Source organism: Zonotrichia albicollis, chromosome 13, assembly GCF_047830755.1.
Source record: "Zonotrichia albicollis isolate bZonAlb1 chromosome 13, bZonAlb1.hap1, whole genome shotgun sequence".
NCBI classification, from domain to species: domain Eukaryota; kingdom Metazoa; phylum Chordata; class Aves; order Passeriformes; family Passerellidae; genus Zonotrichia; species Zonotrichia albicollis.
In genome coordinates, this window is record NC_133831.1 from 2,597,389 (window position 1) to 2,615,746 (window position 18,358).

Genomic DNA, 18,358 nt, shown 5'->3' on the forward strand with positions numbered 1-18,358 from the left:
ACACCCTGACTCTCCATCACCCCTTTTCCACCGCAGACAAGCTCAAGGACTCGGTGCTGCCCACGCCGAAGCCCATCCAGCACCCTCTGCACCCTCCACCGGGCTCCCACCACCCCGTGCCCAGCCTCATCCCCAACCACAGCGTGTTCCCCCTGCCCGGGAGCAGCGCGGCCACGGCGCTGCTCATCCAGCGCACCAATGAGGAGGAGAAGTGGCTGGCCCGGCAGCGCCGGCTGCGCCAGGAGAAGGAGGATCGGCAGTCCCAGGTGTCGGAGTTCCGGCAGCAAGTGCTGGAGCAGCACCTGGACATAGGGCGTGCCCCCAGCCAGGCTGAGCCCGAGCACCGGCCCGAGCACCCCAGGTAGGGATGGGATGCTGCCAGCCCTGCTCCAGGGGTGGAGATTTCCCCCAAAACTGAGCTGGTTTTCCCGTGTCGCTGCTGTCCTTGCTGGAATATCCGTGTCTTAAGATGGAGAGGACAAGGGAAAGGAATGATAGGATGGGGGGAATGTCTTTATATAAAAAGAGGGCAGGGTTATGTGAGATATTGGGAAGGCATTCTTCCCTGTGAGGGTGGGCAGGCCCTGGCACAGGGTACCCAGAGAAGCTGTGGCTGCCTCATCCCTGAAAGCGTCCAAGGCCAGGTTGGATGGGGCTTTGAGCAATCTGCTCTTGTGGAAGGTGTCCCTGTCCATGGCAGGGGCTGGGATAGGATGGATCTTTAAGGTCCCTTCGCCCCACACCATTCCATGATGCCATGATATGACGATTTATAGGATTTTTCCCCCAACCTGTGGCTGTGCCCACCCCGTTACCCTCCTCTGCCCCCCATCAGTCATCCCCCACCCCTCGCCTGTGCCCCTCACACATCCCATGAGCCGAAGCCACAGTGCCTGGCCGGTGCCAGCAGGTTCCTGCCACGCAGTGCCAGCCAGGCCGGCTGTGCTGGCAGCGCCAGGCGTTCCTGGTGCCCGACATCTGCGCGGCGGCAGGCGCCGAGCCCGGGCAGTGGCCGGGGGCCAGCGGCGAGTGGCCAGGTGCTGCCCAGCCACCAGCCCTGCTAATTGCAGCTCCCCCCTCCCAGGCAGCGGGGCTGGGCGGTGGATGCCTCGTTTGGGGGGCACCTGTGCCAAGCCCGGGCAGTTTGGGGGGCAGCAGAGCGTGCCCACAGCCCCGGATTGATTGACAGGGCCTTGCTCGCCCCCGTGGCTGAGCACTTAAGCGGTGCAGGCTCATCCAGGCAGCTCTGCCGCCTGCTCCCTTTGTTATTTTTGGGTATCCAGGGGATTAGCGCGGCTCATCGAGGATAATAAGGAGCGGATCACGGGGCGGCACAAAGGCGAGCGCCCGCCGCGGGCTCCCTTCCCATCCGCTCCTCCCACCCCAGAGCGGAGAGGAGGCAGCAAGGTCACCCCCAGACACCTGCAGCTGGGGATATTCCATCCCCATCCTTCTCCTGCATCCAGCGGGGCGGCAGAGGGATGGATCCCGGGGGGCAGGCGGTGACTCCGTGGCGGCGCTGGGCTGAACTCGCTGCTCCGCGCGCGGAGCTCCGGGGCGCTGGAGCGGAAAAGTGTTAAATGCACAGCTTGGGCACATGAAATATTTATCCTGTAACGGGCTGGCTCCGGCTCCTGCTGTCAGAGGAGGGCTGTGCCGGGGTGCTGCCCTCGCCACGGGGCTGTGGCAGGGCTGGTGGCTGGCTTGTCACCACGCTGGAGTCAAGGCTGGGGTCTCCAGCCCTGTGCTCCTGGGATGCAGCCACATCCATGCTCAACCCGCCCATGCACAGCCCTAACTCTGCCCCATCCCTCAGGTTTGTGGCGTGGAGGGGACAAGTGTGGCAGCCCCACATGCACAAACCCCTCTTGGTGTTCCTAACTGGCGTGTTTTCCCCCAAAATCCCCCAGGGCTGGAGCGCTGCCAGCTCTCCATTGGCAGTGCCAGCTCCTCACTTACCGGTGCTCTCCTTTCCCTGCAGGTTGGGATCGAGCCGCCACGAGCCAAGCAGCCGGGAGCCAGGGCAGCACTTTGGCGGGCCCCCACCCCTCATCTCCCCCAAACCCCAGCACCACCCCGTCACCACGTCCCTCTGGAACCCCGTCTCGCTGATGGAGAGCCCCCCCGACCCTCCCCGGCGCCTCCCCGAGCCCCACGCCCTCCACAGCCACCCGGCGCCCTTCGAGCCCGGCCGCCAGGGCATCCCTCTGGTGAAGGTGGAGAGGGTTTTCTGCCCGGAGAAGCTGGAGGAGGTCCCGAGGAAGAGGGATGCTCTGGAGAAATACCCGCCGGGACGGGAGCCCGGCGCCCCGGAGCACGGGGCCTTCACCCACACGCCCTTCCTAGCTGAGCTGGAAAAGTCCACTCAGAGCATCCTGAGCCAGCAGAGAGCCCCGGGCACGCCGTTCCCCGAGGCCAGCAAGCCCAGCTCGCCCTACAGGCCCCCCCAGCCCCGCGCCCAGGACCCCATGTACATCTACGACGAGTTCGTGCAGCAGCACCGCAGGCTGGTCAGCAAGCTGGACCTGGAGGAGCGGCGGCGGCGGGAGGCCCGTGAGAAAGGTGAGGGAGCAGGGGTGTCCCCCCTGGCACCGGGGGGCTCCCGGGGGGCTCCCGGGGATGCCGACGTTCCGAGCGCTCCGGTAAACCCTGCTGCGCTGCAGACGTGCCCCATGAATAAATGATGAACTGGAGCTAATAAGAGGGTTTTAAATATTGATGGGGCTGATGGAGTGAGGATGAGAGCAGCGGTGAGGAGGAGACAGAGAGCTGGGAGGGGCTGGAATTGCTGTCCCTGCTCCAGTGGGATGGGGGCTCTGCCACAGTGTCCCCAGCCTGTGCCCCCGTTGACCCCCTGCCACCCATCCCAGAGTGATGCCAAGAGGATGCACAGGGATGGGCGATGCCCTCCGAGGTGCCACAGCTGGTGGAGAGGGGACAGGGCTCCATTGGGTTGCACTCCCCACATCACTCCTCTCTGACATCCTGCCATCCCCAGTGGGGTTCCCCAGGGTCCCAGCAGGTCCCCAAGGTGTTCCCAGCCTCACACAGCCTCTCCCCATGTCCAGGGTACTACTACGACCTGGATGACTCCTGTGACGACAGCGACGAGGAGGAGGTGCGGGCCCATCTCCGCTGCGTGGCTGAGCAGCCCCCGCTGAAGCTGGACACGTCCTCTGAGGTACTGGTGGCACCCCTGTCCCCTCCCTGTCCCCTCCCTGTCCCCTGGGGGAGCAGCTCCTCCTTTACAGCAGTTCCTAGTGCCCAATACAGCCACCATGCCCATGTGTGTGCAGAGGCACCAGGGGGTTAGAGATGGGGATGATGAGGATAGGGATGGAGATGGGGATAGAAATGGGGATGGAAATGAGGATGGCGGTAAGGATGGAATGGGAATGGGAATGGGGGTGGGATAAGGATGAGGATGGGAATGGGAATGAAAATGAGGATGAGGGGAATGGGGATGAGAAAGGGAATGGGAATGGGGGTGGGATAAGGATGGGGATAGGAATGGGAATAAAAATGAGGATGAGGGGAATGGGGATGAGAAAGGGAATGGGAATGGGGGTGGGATAAGGATGGGGATAGGAATGGGAATGAAAATGAGGATGAGGGCAATGGGCATGAGAATGGAGATGGGAATGGAGATGGGAATGGGGATGGGAATGGGAATGGAGTTGGGTATTGCAACAGGGGTGAGTGTGGGCATGAGGATGGGAATAGGACTGAAGATGAGGATGGCAGTGAGCATGGTGATGAGAATGGCGATGAAGGCAAGGATGGGGAGTGACCCTGCTCTGCTGTCCCCTGCTCGCCCCAGAAGCTGGAGTTCCTGCAGCTCTTCGGGCTCACCACGCAGCAGCAGAAGGAGGAGCTGCTGAGCCAGAAGCGGCGCAAGCGGCGGCGGATGCTGCGGGAGCGGAGCCCCTCTCCGCCCACGGTGCAGAACAAGCGCCGCACGCCCTCGCCCCGCCTGCCCCTCTCCACCCGCTACAGCCCCGACGAGATGAACAACAGCCCCAACTTCGAGGAGAAGAAGCGCTTCCTCACCATCTTCAACCTCACGCACATCAGCGCCGAGAAGAGGAAAGGTAACAGCCATGGCCCTGTGCACGCTGGGGCTGGGGGTGCTCTGGGGGATCTGCCTGGGGCCCTGAGCTCGCTCTGCTGAGCTGAGGCTACACTAAAGCTCAGCTTCCCATGCTGCAGACAAGGAGAAGCTGGTGGAGATGCTCCAGGCCATGAAGCAGAAGACCACGCCGGCCGCCGTGGTGGTGAAGAGCTCCCCGCGGGACAGCCCCGGTGCCCCCAGCACTGGTAAGCACCTCAACCCTTTCCTGGGTCTTGGGTTGGGGGGCACAGCTTTGCCTTGAGGGGCACACACAGTCCTGGCTGCAGCCAACTGCTCCTCCTCTTCCCAAAGAGCCTCCAGTGCCTCCGCTCCTGCTGGACCTGGATAAACCCGTGGGCATCGCCGTCTCCGTGCCGGAGGTGCCGAAGGTGGCAGAAGCCTCCAGGTTGGAGCAGCTGAGAGCCCAGGAGCCAGGCAGGCCCAAGGAGTCGGGCACGGCGCCGGAGAAGCCCCGGCTGAGCGATGGGCACCCAGGGAAGAAGGCTCTGAGCATCCTCAGCTACGTCAGGGGTCCCCTGCCCAAGGACATCCCGGTGCCGCTGTCCCACAGCATGAACGGCAAGAGCAAGCCCTGGGAGCCCTTCATTGCTGAGGAGTTTGCCCACCAGTTCCACGAGTCGGTGCTGCAGTCCACGCAGAAGGCGCTGCAGAAGCACAAAGGTAACGTTGGAAGTTGTTGGGAATTAAAGTCACTTAAAGAATCATCAGCAAAGCCAGGTTTAGGGTAAAACCAGGATCACAGCAAAGTTCGTTGGCAAGGTTCTCTCTCCTGTTTGTTGGATGGTTAAAGCACTCTGAGGAAAAGCAAACAAAACTGCCAAGTCAATAAATAAACCCCAAATAATCTGTGTGGAGGCTGGAGGAGGGGGAAACAAAAGGAGAGGAAAGGGTAAGGACAAAAAGGAATGTTGGAAGACCCTCGTGTTGAGTCACCAGTTCAGAGTAGATCTCTGTTCTAAACTGAGGCTGGACTTGATCAACAGGTTATGTTTAAAGGCTCAACAGCACTTAACTTAAATTTAACAGCACTTAAACTTAACAGCATTTAAACTTAATTGATAACTTAATTTAGCAAGGGATCCTTAAGGAATTTACTATACCACAAAACAATAACTTCCTTACAGGCCTAACTTACAAATCTAAAGTAATAGAGGAGAGTAATACTCTGCATTGAGTGCCGCCTTGAGCCCTCCTTGAATCCCTCCAGGGATGGGGACTCCACCAGCTCTCAGGGCAGCTCCTTCCAGTGTTTAACAACTCTGCCAATCAAGAAATTCTCCCTGGTGTCCAGGAAAAGGAGCAGGGATGCAGGAGGCTGGTTGGGTACGGGGATATCACCCCCTTGTCCCCCACCAGGGTTTGGCACTGGCAGCCTCATTGCTGGAGCTAAAAATTAGGGATAATACAGCTCCAAAGCCTCCCAACTCACTCCATTGAGTGGTTGAAATAAATAAAATTTTTCCAGCGCACCAGGAGTGATAAAAACCCACCGGTAATACCCCGAAAAGTCTGGGAAGGGTGGAATTAATCCTTGAGGGGCTGAGGGGAGAGGGCAGGGGCTGACTGTGGCTGCCCACAGGGGGGACGGCGGCGGAGCAGAACCACAAGCTGGACTCGTCCATCCACTACAACATCCCCGAGCTGCAGGCGCCCTCCCGCCTGGCCCCGCACAACGGCACGGCCGAGGCACCGCCCCGGCCGCTGCCCCCCCTGCCCCGGGACTCCGCCTCCGAGGACGAGGAGGAGGAGGATGAGGAGGAGGAAGAGGAGGAAGATTACCCCAGGCCCAAGTGGCAAGGGATCGAGGCAATTTTTGAAGCTTACCAGGAACATATAGAGGGTAAGGGGTGTTGGGCAGCGAGGGTGAAATGCCGGTTTGTGATTTGGGAGGTGTCACTGGTTTCTGCTGGGATGGGCTGGGGAAGTGCTGGGGGGTCTCCAGCAGTGCAGGAGCAGCATGAGAGCAACAGGCAGCGTTGCTGTTTTTGCAAAAATTAATGTGTGCATGAAAAATCAGTGTGTTCACAGCTGCCCAGTGTCCTCCCTAAAGGTTCCCCACAGGCAGTGCCAGGGTTGGGAATGCTCTGGGATGCTGGGGGCAATCCCTGCTGGCTGGGCAGAGCCCAGAGCAGGGCTGGCACCCTCCGTGGGTGGTGCAGGGAGCTGGAGGAGCCGTGCTCAGCCCTTGTCCTTTGGCTGTTGCAGAACAAAACCTGGAGCGCCAGGTGCTGCAGACACAGTGCCGGCGGCTGGAGGCCCAGCACTACACCCTGAGCCTGACAGCTGAGCAGCTGTCACACAGCATGGCGGTGAGTGGGGGTGGGCACACAGTCCCTGGGCACCCATCCCTTGGGCACGCAATCCACCTGGGCTCCCATCCCCTGGGCACCCCATCCCTATGGCACACCATGCCCTCTGCACCAGGCTCTGTGGGCACCCAGCTTTCTTGGGGTCTTCTTGGGCACCCCAGTCCTCCCACAGCACACCTGTCTACCTGCATTGCACCCATCCTGAGTGACACCCATTCCCTGCAGTGCTTGTTCCCTGCAGTTCCCCATTCCCTGCTATATCCCAAACCCTGCAGTGCCCATTCCTTGCCCCCCACCCTATTCCCCCACTATTTCCCAAGCACACACATCCCTCATGAGAGCATCCAGTGAGCTCAGCATCTCACAGGGGATCCCATTCCTTGCAGTGCCCATTCTCTGTAGTTCCCCATTCCCTGCTGTATCCCAAACACTGCACTGCCCATTCCCTGCAGCCCCCATTCCGTGCAGTGCCCCATCCATGCACTGCCCCATTCCCTGCTGTGTCCCCAACCTTGCAGTGCCCATTCCCTGCTGTATCCCATTCCCTGCACTGCCCATTCCCTGCACTGCCCATTTCCTGCAGCATGTGTTCCCTGCCCTGCCTATTCCTTGCACTGCCCATTCCTTGCAGTGCCCATTCCCTGTAGTGCCCGTTTCCTGCACGGCCCCATCCCTGCACTGCCCATTTTCTGCCCATTCCTGCACTGCCCATTCCCTGTCCATTCCTTGCAGTGCCCATTCCCTGTCACGACTGTTTCATGCACTGCCCCATCCCTGCAGTACCCATTCCCTGCTATATCCCATTCCCTTCGCTGCCCATCCCTTCACTGCCCATCCCCTGCTGTATCCCAAACCTTGCACTGCCCATCCTTTCACTACCCCATTCCCTGCAGCACCCATTCCCACCACTGCCCATTCCCTGCACTGCCCCATTCCCTGTTTCCTGCACTGCCCCATTCCCTGCAGCACCCATTCCCAGCGCTGCCCATTCCCTGCACTGCCCATCCCCGCTATATCCCAAACCTTGCACTGCTCATTCCGTGTCATGACTGTTTCCTGCACTGCCCACTCCCAGCACTGCCCCATTCCCTGTCCATTCCCTTCACTGCCCACTCCCAGCACTGCCCCATTCCCTGCACTGCCCATCCCCTGCTATATCCCAAACCCTGCACTGCCCCATTCTCTGCCCATTCCCTGTAGCACCCATTCCCTGTAGCACCCATTCCCTGTCCATTCCTTGCACTGCTCATTCCCTGTCATGACTGTTTCCTGCACTGCCCCATTCCTGCACTGCTCACTCCCAGCACTGCCCCATTCCCTGTTTCCTGCACTGCCCATCCCTTCACTGCCCCATTCCATGTCCATTCCCTTCACTGCCCATCCCCTCACTGCCCCATTCCTGCACTGCCCATCCCTTCACTGCCCCATTCCCTGTCCATTCCCTTCACTGCCCACTCCCAGCCCCCTCCCCACCCTCTCCCCCTGCCGTTCCCCTCCCCTGGAGCTGTCTGACCATTGCCATCCCTGCTGCCTGCAGGAGCTGAGGAGCCAGAAGCAGAAGATGGTGTCGGAGCGGGAGCGCCTGCAAGCCGAGCTGGATCACCTGCGGAAGTGCCTTGCCTTGCCTGCAATGCAGTGGTCTAGGGGTTATTTCAAGGGGTATCCCAGGTGACGCTCCTTGGGCCAGGCCGAACATATAGTCTAGAAATAATAATCTATTTTATTACCTTGAATATTTAATATTTTTCACTGGGAGGTTTGAAGCTACGAAAATAAAATTTAAAAAAAAAAACAACCGAACGGGAAAAAAAATACAAAAAAAAGAAGAAGAAGCCCAAACCATGACAACAAAATCATTAATAATAAAAGGAAGAAAACAAAACAAAAAAAAAATAAAAAGAGAAATAAATAAATGGAGAATGTGCCATGCATGAAGCAAACGGGAGCCGGGAGGAGCCGGGAGCCCATCCCACGGCCAGCAGCCCCCGGCATGTCCCCTCCTGTCCCCTCCTCCGGGGGCTCTGAAGCGCCCCCCGCCACCCACCCACACTTTATATCGCTCATTTTTGTTGGTTCTTTGGTTCTTTTTTCTAAAAAAAAAAAACAGAAAAAAAAAAAAAAAAGAAAATACAATGAAAAGACTCCACCGACAACACTAAACCCAGCGGGGCCCCGGGTGCTGCCGGATCCCGCTCCCAGCACGGCACCCCCAGCCCGGGGCTCCCCCTGGAAATGCACTTCGCTATCAAAAAATAAAGTCAATAAACTGGTTGAAGGTCCCTTTTTGTTCCTGGTTGGTGGGGAAGGGGCAGGGACACGCGTGGGGTCACTTTGTCACCCCGGCTTTGGGATTGAACAGGCGTCAAAAAAAGAGAAAAAAAAAAAAAAGGTGCTTCAGCCTTGTACTGTGTATATATATTAAAAAACAACAAAGTTTTGTATGTTTTTATTGCTTTAATTATTGTTATAAAAAGCTTGCCTTTTTTTTTAAGATGTTTCTGCTTTTTTTTTTTCCTTTTTTTCCCCCCCTTCCTGCTCCCTCCCTGTTTTTGCTTTCTTTCCAGTTTGTTTTCTTTTTTTTTTCCTTTTGGCAAAAGGACTAACTCGCTTTTAGTGTTTGTACTGCTGCTGGTCGGGCCAGAAAAGATATTGAAATGTTTTATAAAGAATTGAAACACAGGAAAAATAAATCCCCTTTTCCGCTGGGGCAGGTCCTGTCCCACCACCAGGCCCTCGAGAAGCTGAGCCCTTCCACCTTTCTGTGGTTTTTTTTTATTTTTACCCTTTTTCTTTTGCTTTCTGGGGCTTTTCCTGCTCCAGCTGGGTCGTTGTGGGTGTCACAGTGCCGGGTGGTGTCTGACCCTTGCCCAGGCTCCATCTGCCAAAGGAAAAATCCCAAGGAATTGCGTGGAGAGGGATGGAGGGTTCAGGGTGGGTGGCACTGGGGTGTCCTTGTCACCCCCAAAAATACCAAGACAATCAGAGCAGCTCTAAAGCAGTGTGGGCACAGGGAGAGCGGGTCCTGTGGGGTCTCTTGGTGGCACTTTGGGGACAATCCATGAGGAGCTGTGCCCGCAGGCGGGCAGGGATGTCCTGGTGCCACCAGGGTCAGGCTTGGTGCCATTTTTATCCACTTGCTAAAAACCAGCGTGTGCCCCACTTCCCCTCCCCCGGGGAGAGCCTTTTTTATTTGATTGTTATTTTTAAATTATTTATTAGAAATTGTTTTTAATTCGCCACGAGACCAGCTTCACATCTCTGGGAAAAGGTGACCTCTGCTTCCTGCTTTAAAGTCCCTCGTTGCACTGGCAAAGGAAAGCATTAACCCCCCCACGCCCCCCCTGCTCCCTGCTCTCTCATTGGCTTCACCAAACACAAAAAAAAAAAAAAAAGCTGGGCAAGATTAAAAAGCAAAATGCCCTTGTGACAGAAATTAGTTTAATCTTTTTTAAATCCCCAATTGCCTCGCCAGCCTCTGGCCTCGCCGCTGCCAGCTCCGGGCTTCGAAGGGAATTTTAACACGGCAAAATTCGCTCCTTTCCCTTCCTGTGTGCCGTGGCAGAGGGAGGGGGAAGAAGGCAGGGATGGAAAATCATTGGCAATTTGTCCCTCGCCGTGCTGAGGAGCCTGGCTGGGATGCAGCCTCGCTTTGTAGCAGCTTCTGTGCTGATTTTCCCTCCTCACCAGCCTGGATTCTGGGTTTTTGGACCAATATTCCCCCCATCCTGGGGTTGTGGTGAGAATTTGTGTCCGTGCAGAATTGCTGGAGCAGCTGTGCCAGAGCCTGGAAGGGCTGGGAGGAAGGAGAGGAAGGCAGAGCCTGCTGGGGGCAGGCTGGATGCTGTGAAAGAAAACAAAAATAACGCCAAAAAAGGAGAAAAACCCAACCCTAAACATGTTCAAATTGTACCTTGTTGGAATTAATTGTAATGTAATATATTATTTGTTGACTGTAGTAATTAGGTATTTATGAATATATTGCTGTAATTCCTGCAAAACATCCCCAAAAAAAACCCCAAATAAACTCTTCCATAACGACAGCAAGGAATCCTTTCTCCCTGGGGAAGGCAGCCCTGCTCCGAGCACAGCTCCTGCCGTCATTCCTGCCATCCTCCCGCCGTGCCAGCCCCAGGCGGGCAGGAATGGCACAGGAATGGCACAGGAATGGCACAGATGGCAGCGGGAGCCCGGCCCAGGTGCTCGGGAAGGGCAGCACCGGCAGCCTGGCACCCCCGGGCACCACCGGGGATAATGGGAGCTGCCAACAGCACAGCCCTGCTCCGGCCAGAGCCTGCCTGGATCCGCCTGGATCCTGCTTGAATTCTGTTCCAGATCCTGCCTGGATCCTTCTTGAGTCCTGCCCTACATCCGGCCCTAGATCCTGCCCTGGACCCTGCTTGAATCTTGCCCTGGATCCTGCCCCAAATCCTGCCTGGATCCTCCCCAGATCCTGCTCTAGATCCTGTCTGAATCCTGCCTGGATCCCGCTTGAATCCTGCCCCGGATCCTGCTTGAATCCTCCCCCAGATCTTGCCTGGATCCTGCTTGAATCCTACCCTGGATCCTGCCCCAGATCCTGCCTGGCTCCCGTCCTGGATTCTGCCTGGATCCTGCCCTGAATCTTGCCTGGATACTCCCCCAGATCCTGCTTGAATCTTGCCTGAATCCTGCCCTAGATCCTGTCAGGATCCTGCTAGAATCCTGCCCTCGATCTGGCCTGGATCCTTCCCTAGATCCTGTCTGAATCCCACCTGAATACTGCTCTCGATTCTGCCTGGATCCTGCCCTAGATCCTGTAAGGATCCTGCCTGGATTCTGCCCTGTACCTGCCAGGATCCTGCCCTGGATCCCGCCTAGATTCTGCCCTAGATCCTGTCTGAATCCTGCCATGGATCCTGTCAGGATTCTGCTTGGATCCTGTCTGAATCCTGCCCCGAATCCTGCCTGGATCCTGCCCCAAATTCTGCCTGGATCCTGCTCTGAATCCCTCCAGGATCCTGCCCTGGATCCTGCCCTAGATCCTCCCAGAATCCTGCCCTTGCCTGTCCCTCTGCCGCAGGGAAACGGGCCCGGAGCCAAAGGGGAGCTGCAGGATTTTCCAAGCATTGTTTGTGACACAGCCCAGGATTCATCTGATGCCTCTTCTTCAGCTGCATTTATTTTATTATTATCTTTTTTTCACAGACAGCTTCAGATTAAAACCCAAAATATTACAAAAATAAAGCTGGTTGATATTCTGGTATTTCCCCACAGCCTGGCATCTGAGAGGGAAAACCATTTTCTTTTGTCCTTCTCCAAAGAGCAGATGGATCTGCTTCCCAGCTGATCTCCCCAGCAGACACCTCATTGCTGCCACATCTTCCCTTCTTTCTCTTTTTTTCTTTTTTTTTTTTTTTATTTTTTCCCCAAGGCTCTGAGGAAATCCACGGAAGCACCGCCCCGAAATTTCTGCCTTTCAAGGCAGCGTGTGGCCTGTGCTGCCCTCAGAAGTTCCCTCGCTGAAGTACAACCCGAGAGATCCGCCCAGAGTCACCGGGGAGAGGCTGCACAGCTGCCACCCTGCCCGGGCCCCGAGGGGACATGGGGACAGTGGCACCGCCCCAGGGGACACGGGGACAGTGGCACCGCCTGCTCTTTGTGCCCTGAGGGGACATGGGGACAGTGGCACCGCCCCAGGGGACACGGGGACAGTGGCACCGCCTGCTCTTTGTGCCCTGAGGGGACACGGGGACTGTGGCACCGCCCCAGGGGACATGGGGTCAGTGGCATCACCTCAGGGGACATGGGGACAGTGGCACCACCCCAGGGAACATGGGGACAGTGGCACCACCCCAGGGGACATGGGGACAGTGGCACCGACTGCTCTTTGTGCCCTGAGGGGACACGGGGACAGTGGCACCACCCTGAGGGGACACGGGGACAGTGGCACTCACTGCTCGGACATGGGGACAGTGGCACCACTTTTCTTGTCCTGAGGGGACACAGAACAGTGGTACTGCCCTGATCTTCATGCCCCAAGGGGACATGGGGACAGTGGCACCACCCCAGGGGACACGGGGACAGTGGCACCGCCCCAGGGGACATGGGGACAGTGGCACCGCCTGCTCTCATGCCCTGAGGGACATGGGGACAGTGGCACCGCCTGCTCTTTGTGCCCCGAGGGGACATGGGGACAGTGGCACCGTCCCAGGGGACATGGGGACAGTGGCACTGCCTGCTCTCATGCCCTGAGAGGACATGGGGACAGTGGCACCGCCCCAGAGGACACGGGGACAGTGGCACTGCCTGCTCTCATGCCCTGAGGGGACAGTGGCACCGCCTGCTCTTTGTGCCCTGAGGGGACACGGGGACAGTGGCACCACCCCAGGGGACATGGGGACAGTGGCACCACCCCAAGGGACATGGGGACAGTGGCACTGCCTGCTCTCATGCCCTGAGGGGACACGGGGACAGTGGCACCGCCCCAGGGGACATGGGGACAGTGGCACCACCCTCTCTCTGTGCCCAGAGGCGACATGGGGACAGTGCCACTGTCCTCTCTTCATGCCCCGAGGGGACATGGGGACAGTGCCATCTCCCTCTCTTCGTGCCCTGAGGCACACAGGGACAGTGGCACCAAGATGTGGGGACACACAAGGACAGCTGGGGCATCTCTGTGCCCTGTGGGGACACTGCAGTGGCGTCAATAGGGACTGTGCCACACACAGGGGACACGGTGCCACCACGCCAGGGGACACAGGGAGTGTTTAATGGGCAGTGACAGAGCTGGGGTGACACGAGTTGTGCCACAGGTGAGGGAACGGGGTGGCACCTGGACTAGGACAAGGACAGGATACAGTGACTCCAAGGGGAAAGACACATGGACAGGACAGAGTGACACACAGCTGATGTCCCCAAGCTCACCCTGTGCCCTGTGTCACCCCCAGTGCCACATCCCAGAGCTGTAAATAGAGAAAGGAACACGGACAGAGCTGGGCTCTGAATAAAGTTGTGTTTTGGGGGATGACAAAAAGGTAGGGAGGGAGTAAAAGTGCCCCAAAAGGGAGTGGGGACAACCCCAGGATGGAGAGTAAAAACCCCTGGGGGAGGGAGGGCAAAAAGCCCCTGCACTGATGCTCTGGGGATGCTGCAGCAGCTCTGGAGCAATTCCCCCCGGCCCTGAGGGGGGATTTGAGGGCAGGCAGTCCCTGCAGGCAGTGGGGGCTGCCCAGGTGAAGCAGCTCCTCAGCTCCTTCCTCAGCTCCCCGTCAGAAGTCCTGGGAGTGGGAGCCCTCTCCAGGCTGGAGGTTGGTCCGGAGCTTGTACATGTGGTCCAAGGCCTGGGTGAGGAAAGTCCCAGTGGTGTTGATCTCCATCAGGGTTAAGTTATCCAGCTGAAAGGGGAAACAACAGGATCTGAGAATTACAAGGTACTCGGGAAGCAGCTCACAGCCCACAACTCCCTTTGGTGACACCCCAAGGGACTGACCCAGCTGCCAGCCCTGGGCAAGAGAAGCACCCCAGCACCATTTCAGGAGCACTCCCCATGCCTGGAACTGCTCAAGGACAAGCTGGATGGGGCTTGCTGCTGCCTGGTCCAGTACAAGGTGTGGAAAGGGGTGGAACGAGATCTTTAAGAGCCAACCCACACCATGCCATGACTCCTCAAAAGGTTTAATACCCACCTCCAGCTCCTCAGTAACACACCCACAACCCAGGACAAGCATTCCCCTGCTCCCTGATCCCCCTGGATCCCTCACCTTGGCGTGAGCCTCCTGCTGCCGCACGAAGCTGTCGGCGGACAGGCGCAGCTTGGCCATGCGCGTGTCCCACGTGTCCTTCACCAGCGTCCGGATCTCGTCCGCCCTGGGGATGTTGTCAGAGGCACTGGGGCAGGCAAAGGGAGGGCAGGGTCAGGGCAGGCTCTGAGGGGGGTGTGGCTGTGCCACTGAGTGGTTATGGCACCCGGTGGTGGTGTCACTGAGCGGTGTTGTCGCCACCTCACCCCACCCTGAGCTCGCAGGACAGTTTGCTAAAAACCTCAGGCTCCACACTAAAATCCTCTCTGCTCCTTGCCTGCAACTCCACACTAAAACCCCTCTGCTCCTTGTCCTGCTGGCGTTGCTGGGATGGGTTCTTTCCCCAGGAATGCTCAGCTCCAATGCAGCAGCTGGCTGGCACTAGAATCCTTCTACTAGAATCCTTCTGCTCTTTAATTGCCCAGCTGGTTTGAGGTGCACAGAAGGCCCCAAACCTGATGAACCCAAGGGCTCAGGCAGGATGAAATCCCCACCTTGGGGCTGCTGGGGATCCATCAGGGAGAATTAAGCTGGAAGGGCAGGATGGGATGTGCCACATCACCCCATTAAAGGCACTCAGTGCTGCCAGAAGGAGCTGGGAGACAGGATGGATGCACAGGGACAGAGCTGTCAGGGCTGCTGCAGCGTGCTGGGAGGGAGCAGCACGCCAGGAGCCTCCTCTCCAGGGAGAAAAGCCAGAGCTGGAATGCCCACCCTGCTTAATGGAGGGCTTAAAAAGTCAGCAGAGCCCTCGCCGAGACAAATCCCAGCCAGCAGATTTCACAAGTGAAATGCCTCAGCAGGCAGGAAGGAGCTCAGGCTCGGAATATCCCCGGCCTCCTGCTTCCCAGGCTGAGGCAAGAGGAGCTTTCCTCCTGAAGGAGAGCCAAGCAAGGAGCCTGGAGGCTGGAGGCTGCTGAACAGATTGCAGCACGGAACGTGTGGCGGCTCCTCCAGGCCTCCACGCTGAGCTGCTGCTCAATAAAGCAGCACAGCCCCAATTATGAGGCCATGGAAGGAGCCATCCCCGAGTTCCTGAGAGGCAGAGTCACCAGCAGGGAAGAGCTGCTGCGAAATCTTGGCAGGCCGAGGGATGAAAGCTCCCTCAACTCTCCCTTTCCCCACCGCCCTGCAGGGCTGCTGCCAAGCAAAGCTTGAAAAATGCTCCGTGCTCACACCAAGTGGGGTGGAAAATGGCCCAGCCCAGCTCCTACTCACTAGTTCAGCAGCAGCTTGGTGAGCTCCATGTAGTAGGGACTGGGCATTGGGGTGAAGGTGTCCTCCTTCCGCTCCTGATCCCGGATTTCCTCCAGTTTCCCTAAAATACAACCAGGGATGCTCAGCCCTTGCCAGGCTTTCAATGCTCCAGGTGTGGTTTTCCCCTCTCCCCAGGAAAATCCACGTTGTTTAGGTAGGATCAGGACATGGATGCCTCCAGGGACTCCCTCCTCACAGAGATTTTCCCAAGAATTGGTGACAGGATGAGAGGAAACAGCCTCAGGTTTTGCCAGGGGAGGTTCAGGTCAAACATAAGAATTCCTGGACTGAAAGGGTGGTTAAACACTGGAAGGGACTGCCCAGGGAGGTCTCAAGTCTCCATCCCTGGAGGTGGTGACAAGATGGGCACAAGTTGATGAGGTTGGAGGTCTTTTCCAACCTAAAAAATTCTGGAATTCTGTGACCCTAAGTCCCCAAAGATTTTTCTGAGCAAAGAGCAAAGATTTTTCCTCACCACCCTCGGAGTAAATAAGGAATTCCAGTGGTGGGACATGAGATCCTTCTGTCTGAGCTGCTTTGTGTTTTTGAATTAAGCTCCCCACTAATGGTGAGAAACAGATTATTTTTAATTTCATGTTTGCACTGCACCCACTGAAGGCCAGAGCTGAAGCCAGAGCCTCCATCCTCACCAACATCCATCCACTCCGGGGGAATGAGCCGACACTTCTGCCTCTGCTTCAGATTAATGGCCAACCACACAGGCACTTCCACTGGCAAGCCAGGGTTGAAGGGACCCAGATCTCCCTGGAAAACAAATTAAGGATGAGAGGCAGGCAACAACCAGGGCTTGGACTGCCCAGGACTTGTCTGCTAATGTGGTGAGAGTTTCCAGAGGATTTGGAAAAGCCTGAGTCAAACATTTGATCCTGCCTTTCCTCCTCTCACTTCCCAGAATTTTTGCTCTCATCTCCCTTGAGAAGGAATAACTGTTTCCAGTACATTTTTTATTCCAAGGTGTTTCAGAGGAGTTACAAACTCCCATCTCCCTGGACATGCAGTTCCCAGAGGCTCCCCAGGTTCTGGTCAGCCCCAGGACAGCCGGACACCCCCAGCTGGGGCTCAGGGTCCCCCTGAGATGTGAGGGACGGAACAGATCCCTCCAAACCTCCTGGAGGCTGCACTGCCTGTGCTCCCAACCCTCTGCCTGTCATTCCTGAATCCCTCCATCCCAAATCCATCCCCTCATCTCCTCCCCATGTTCTCAAACACCCCAGACCCACCCTCATCCCCTCAGACCTATCTTAATCCCGTCAGACCCACCCCAATCCCCCCAGCTCCTCCACCTCAATCCCAATCCCTCAAACCCCATTCCCCAGACCCAAACCCTGCGCCCAAGACCCACCCAGACCCGTTCCCGGTCACCCCAGGCCGTGTCCCCAAGGCCCCAGGCCCGTTCCGGCCCCCTCAGCCCCGCCCGGTCCGGCCCTGCCAACCCCGATGAGGTGAATCCGGTCGAGGCTGAAGTTAGGCACGATCGTCACCAGCTCCTTCTCGGCCAGGAACTCCACCTCGGCCGGCTCCATGGGCCCGGGCCAGCCCAGCGGGGATCGGGCCGGGATCGAACCGGGACCGGGCCGGGACCGCGCCGGGATCGAACCCGGGCCGAGCCCGCCCTCGCTCCCTATTGGCTGCGCAGCCCCCAGGCCCCGCCCACCTCTTCCCGCTCCTGCCGCCCGGCGCGTTTTCGCGGTTTTCAGGGGAGGCGGAGCCTGGCGCGGCGCGGAGCACGCTGATTGGCTGGCCCTTTCTGTTGCCGTGGCGCACGCCTCTCTGATTGGCTGTCCTGCTCGCTGCGCCCTCCCTCGGCCCGGCGGGGGGAGGTCCGGATGGGAGCACGGGGACCAATGGCGGCGCACCCCGCGGGCGCTCGGCCAATCAGCGCTGGGTACTTGTTGCCGGGGCGCCGAGGGAATGGCGGAGCCCGCTGCTGTCGCCCTCTGGCGGCCGGGAGCGGCATCGACCCCGGGGCTTCGATGAGTGACACCGACTATGATAGGTGACACGGATTGTGATGGGTGACACGGACCATGATGGGTCACACGGACCGTGTGTGGCTGTCCCTGGTGCCCAGGCCCCAGCAGCCTCCCTCCTGTGCACCCACCAGCAGCAGTGTCCGTCTGTCTGTCTGTTCAATGGCCCCTGTGCAGACACTCATGCTCAGGCACCTGCCATCACTCACCTGTCCCTTTCCTCTGTTCCTCATCCATCCATCCATCCATCCATCCATCCATCCATCCATCCATCCATCATCCATCAATCCATCCATCCATCCATCCATCCGTTCATCCATCCATCCATCATCCATCAATCCACCCATCCATCCGTTCATCCATCCATCCATCCATCATCCATCCATCCATCATCCATCCATCCATCCATCCATCCATCCATCCATCCATCCATCCCCACACCCACACCCAGTTCAGCCAAGTGGTTTCTGGATGATTTTGGCATGGGGGTTGCATCCCATTTGCAAGTCCAAATCCACCTCTCCCAGTCCCCTCCCAAACCACCCCAGCCCTGGGACCACCCATGGATCATCCACCACCCTTGGGATGAGCGTTACCCCCATCCTGGGGTGGGATCCAAGCCCTGGGCACCCCCAGCCCACCCTCCCCATGGGTGGCACGAGCACGGTCCCCAAGCCCCGTTCCCGGAGCAGCCCCCGGTGCCGCCAGCACGTTCTGGGCGCTCCGGGAGCGTCTCCCCCACGCTGTGCTCCCCTCGCGTGTCTTTTGCCATCTGCTGCTGTCATTAAAAAATTAAATTTCCATCTGCTTTCACACTCCCGCCTCTCCCGCCGGCTCCGGTGCCGCCGCTCCCCGGGAAGCATCGCCCCCGGCTCCGTGCCGGGATGGATC

At 58.1% G+C, this 18,358-nt stretch overlaps 2 protein-coding genes and 1 long non-coding RNA gene across 6 annotated transcripts in view; 1 reads left to right on the forward strand and 2 right to left on the reverse strand.

Moving 5' to 3' along the window:
- GSE1 (Gse1 coiled-coil protein) overlaps positions 1 to 8,580 on the forward strand; it is a 105,000-nt gene extending 96,420 nt beyond the window's left edge. For 2 of the 4 annotated variants that reach the window (XM_074550772.1, XM_074550773.1), the window contains exons 9-17: positions 37 to 361; positions 1,982 to 2,562; positions 3,069 to 3,181; positions 3,821 to 4,091; positions 4,195 to 4,317; positions 4,424 to 4,792; positions 5,712 to 5,972; positions 6,338 to 6,441; positions 7,979 to 8,580. In XM_074550772.1, coding sequence (XP_074406873.1) covers positions 37 to 361; positions 1,982 to 2,562; positions 3,069 to 3,181; positions 3,821 to 4,091; positions 4,195 to 4,317; positions 4,424 to 4,792; positions 5,712 to 5,972; positions 6,338 to 6,441; positions 7,979 to 8,113 — 2,282 coding nt within the window. In that variant the 3' untranslated portion in view covers positions 8,114 to 8,580. The remainder of the gene's footprint in view (positions 1 to 36; positions 362 to 1,981; positions 2,563 to 3,068; positions 3,182 to 3,820; positions 4,092 to 4,194; positions 4,318 to 4,423; positions 4,793 to 5,711; positions 5,973 to 6,337; positions 6,442 to 7,978) is intronic. The other 2 variants (XM_074550776.1, XM_074550774.1) reach the window with 1 other exon arrangement.
- A 3,211-nt stretch (positions 8,581 to 11,791) lies between these two features.
- Positions 11,792 to 12,744, reverse strand: LOC141730749 (uncharacterized). Its single transcript, XR_012582383.1, has 2 exons — positions 12,344 to 12,744; positions 11,792 to 12,069 (listed from the first exon to the last, which is right to left on the reverse strand). It is a non-coding gene; the product is annotated as an uncharacterized LOC141730749 (long non-coding RNA).
- A 669-nt stretch (positions 12,745 to 13,413) lies between these two features.
- GINS2 (GINS complex subunit 2) lies at positions 13,414 to 17,149 on the reverse strand. Its single transcript, XM_014271274.3, has 5 exons — positions 16,931 to 17,149; positions 16,127 to 16,241; positions 15,438 to 15,537; positions 14,181 to 14,307; positions 13,414 to 13,814 (listed from the first exon to the last, which is right to left on the reverse strand). The coding sequence occupies exons 1-5, from the start codon at positions 17,018 to 17,020 to the stop codon at positions 13,689 to 13,691; spliced, it is 558 nt and encodes a 185-aa protein (XP_014126749.2). The 5' UTR covers positions 17,021 to 17,149; the 3' UTR covers positions 13,414 to 13,688.
- Positions 17,150 to 18,358: the final 1,209 nt, after the last annotated feature.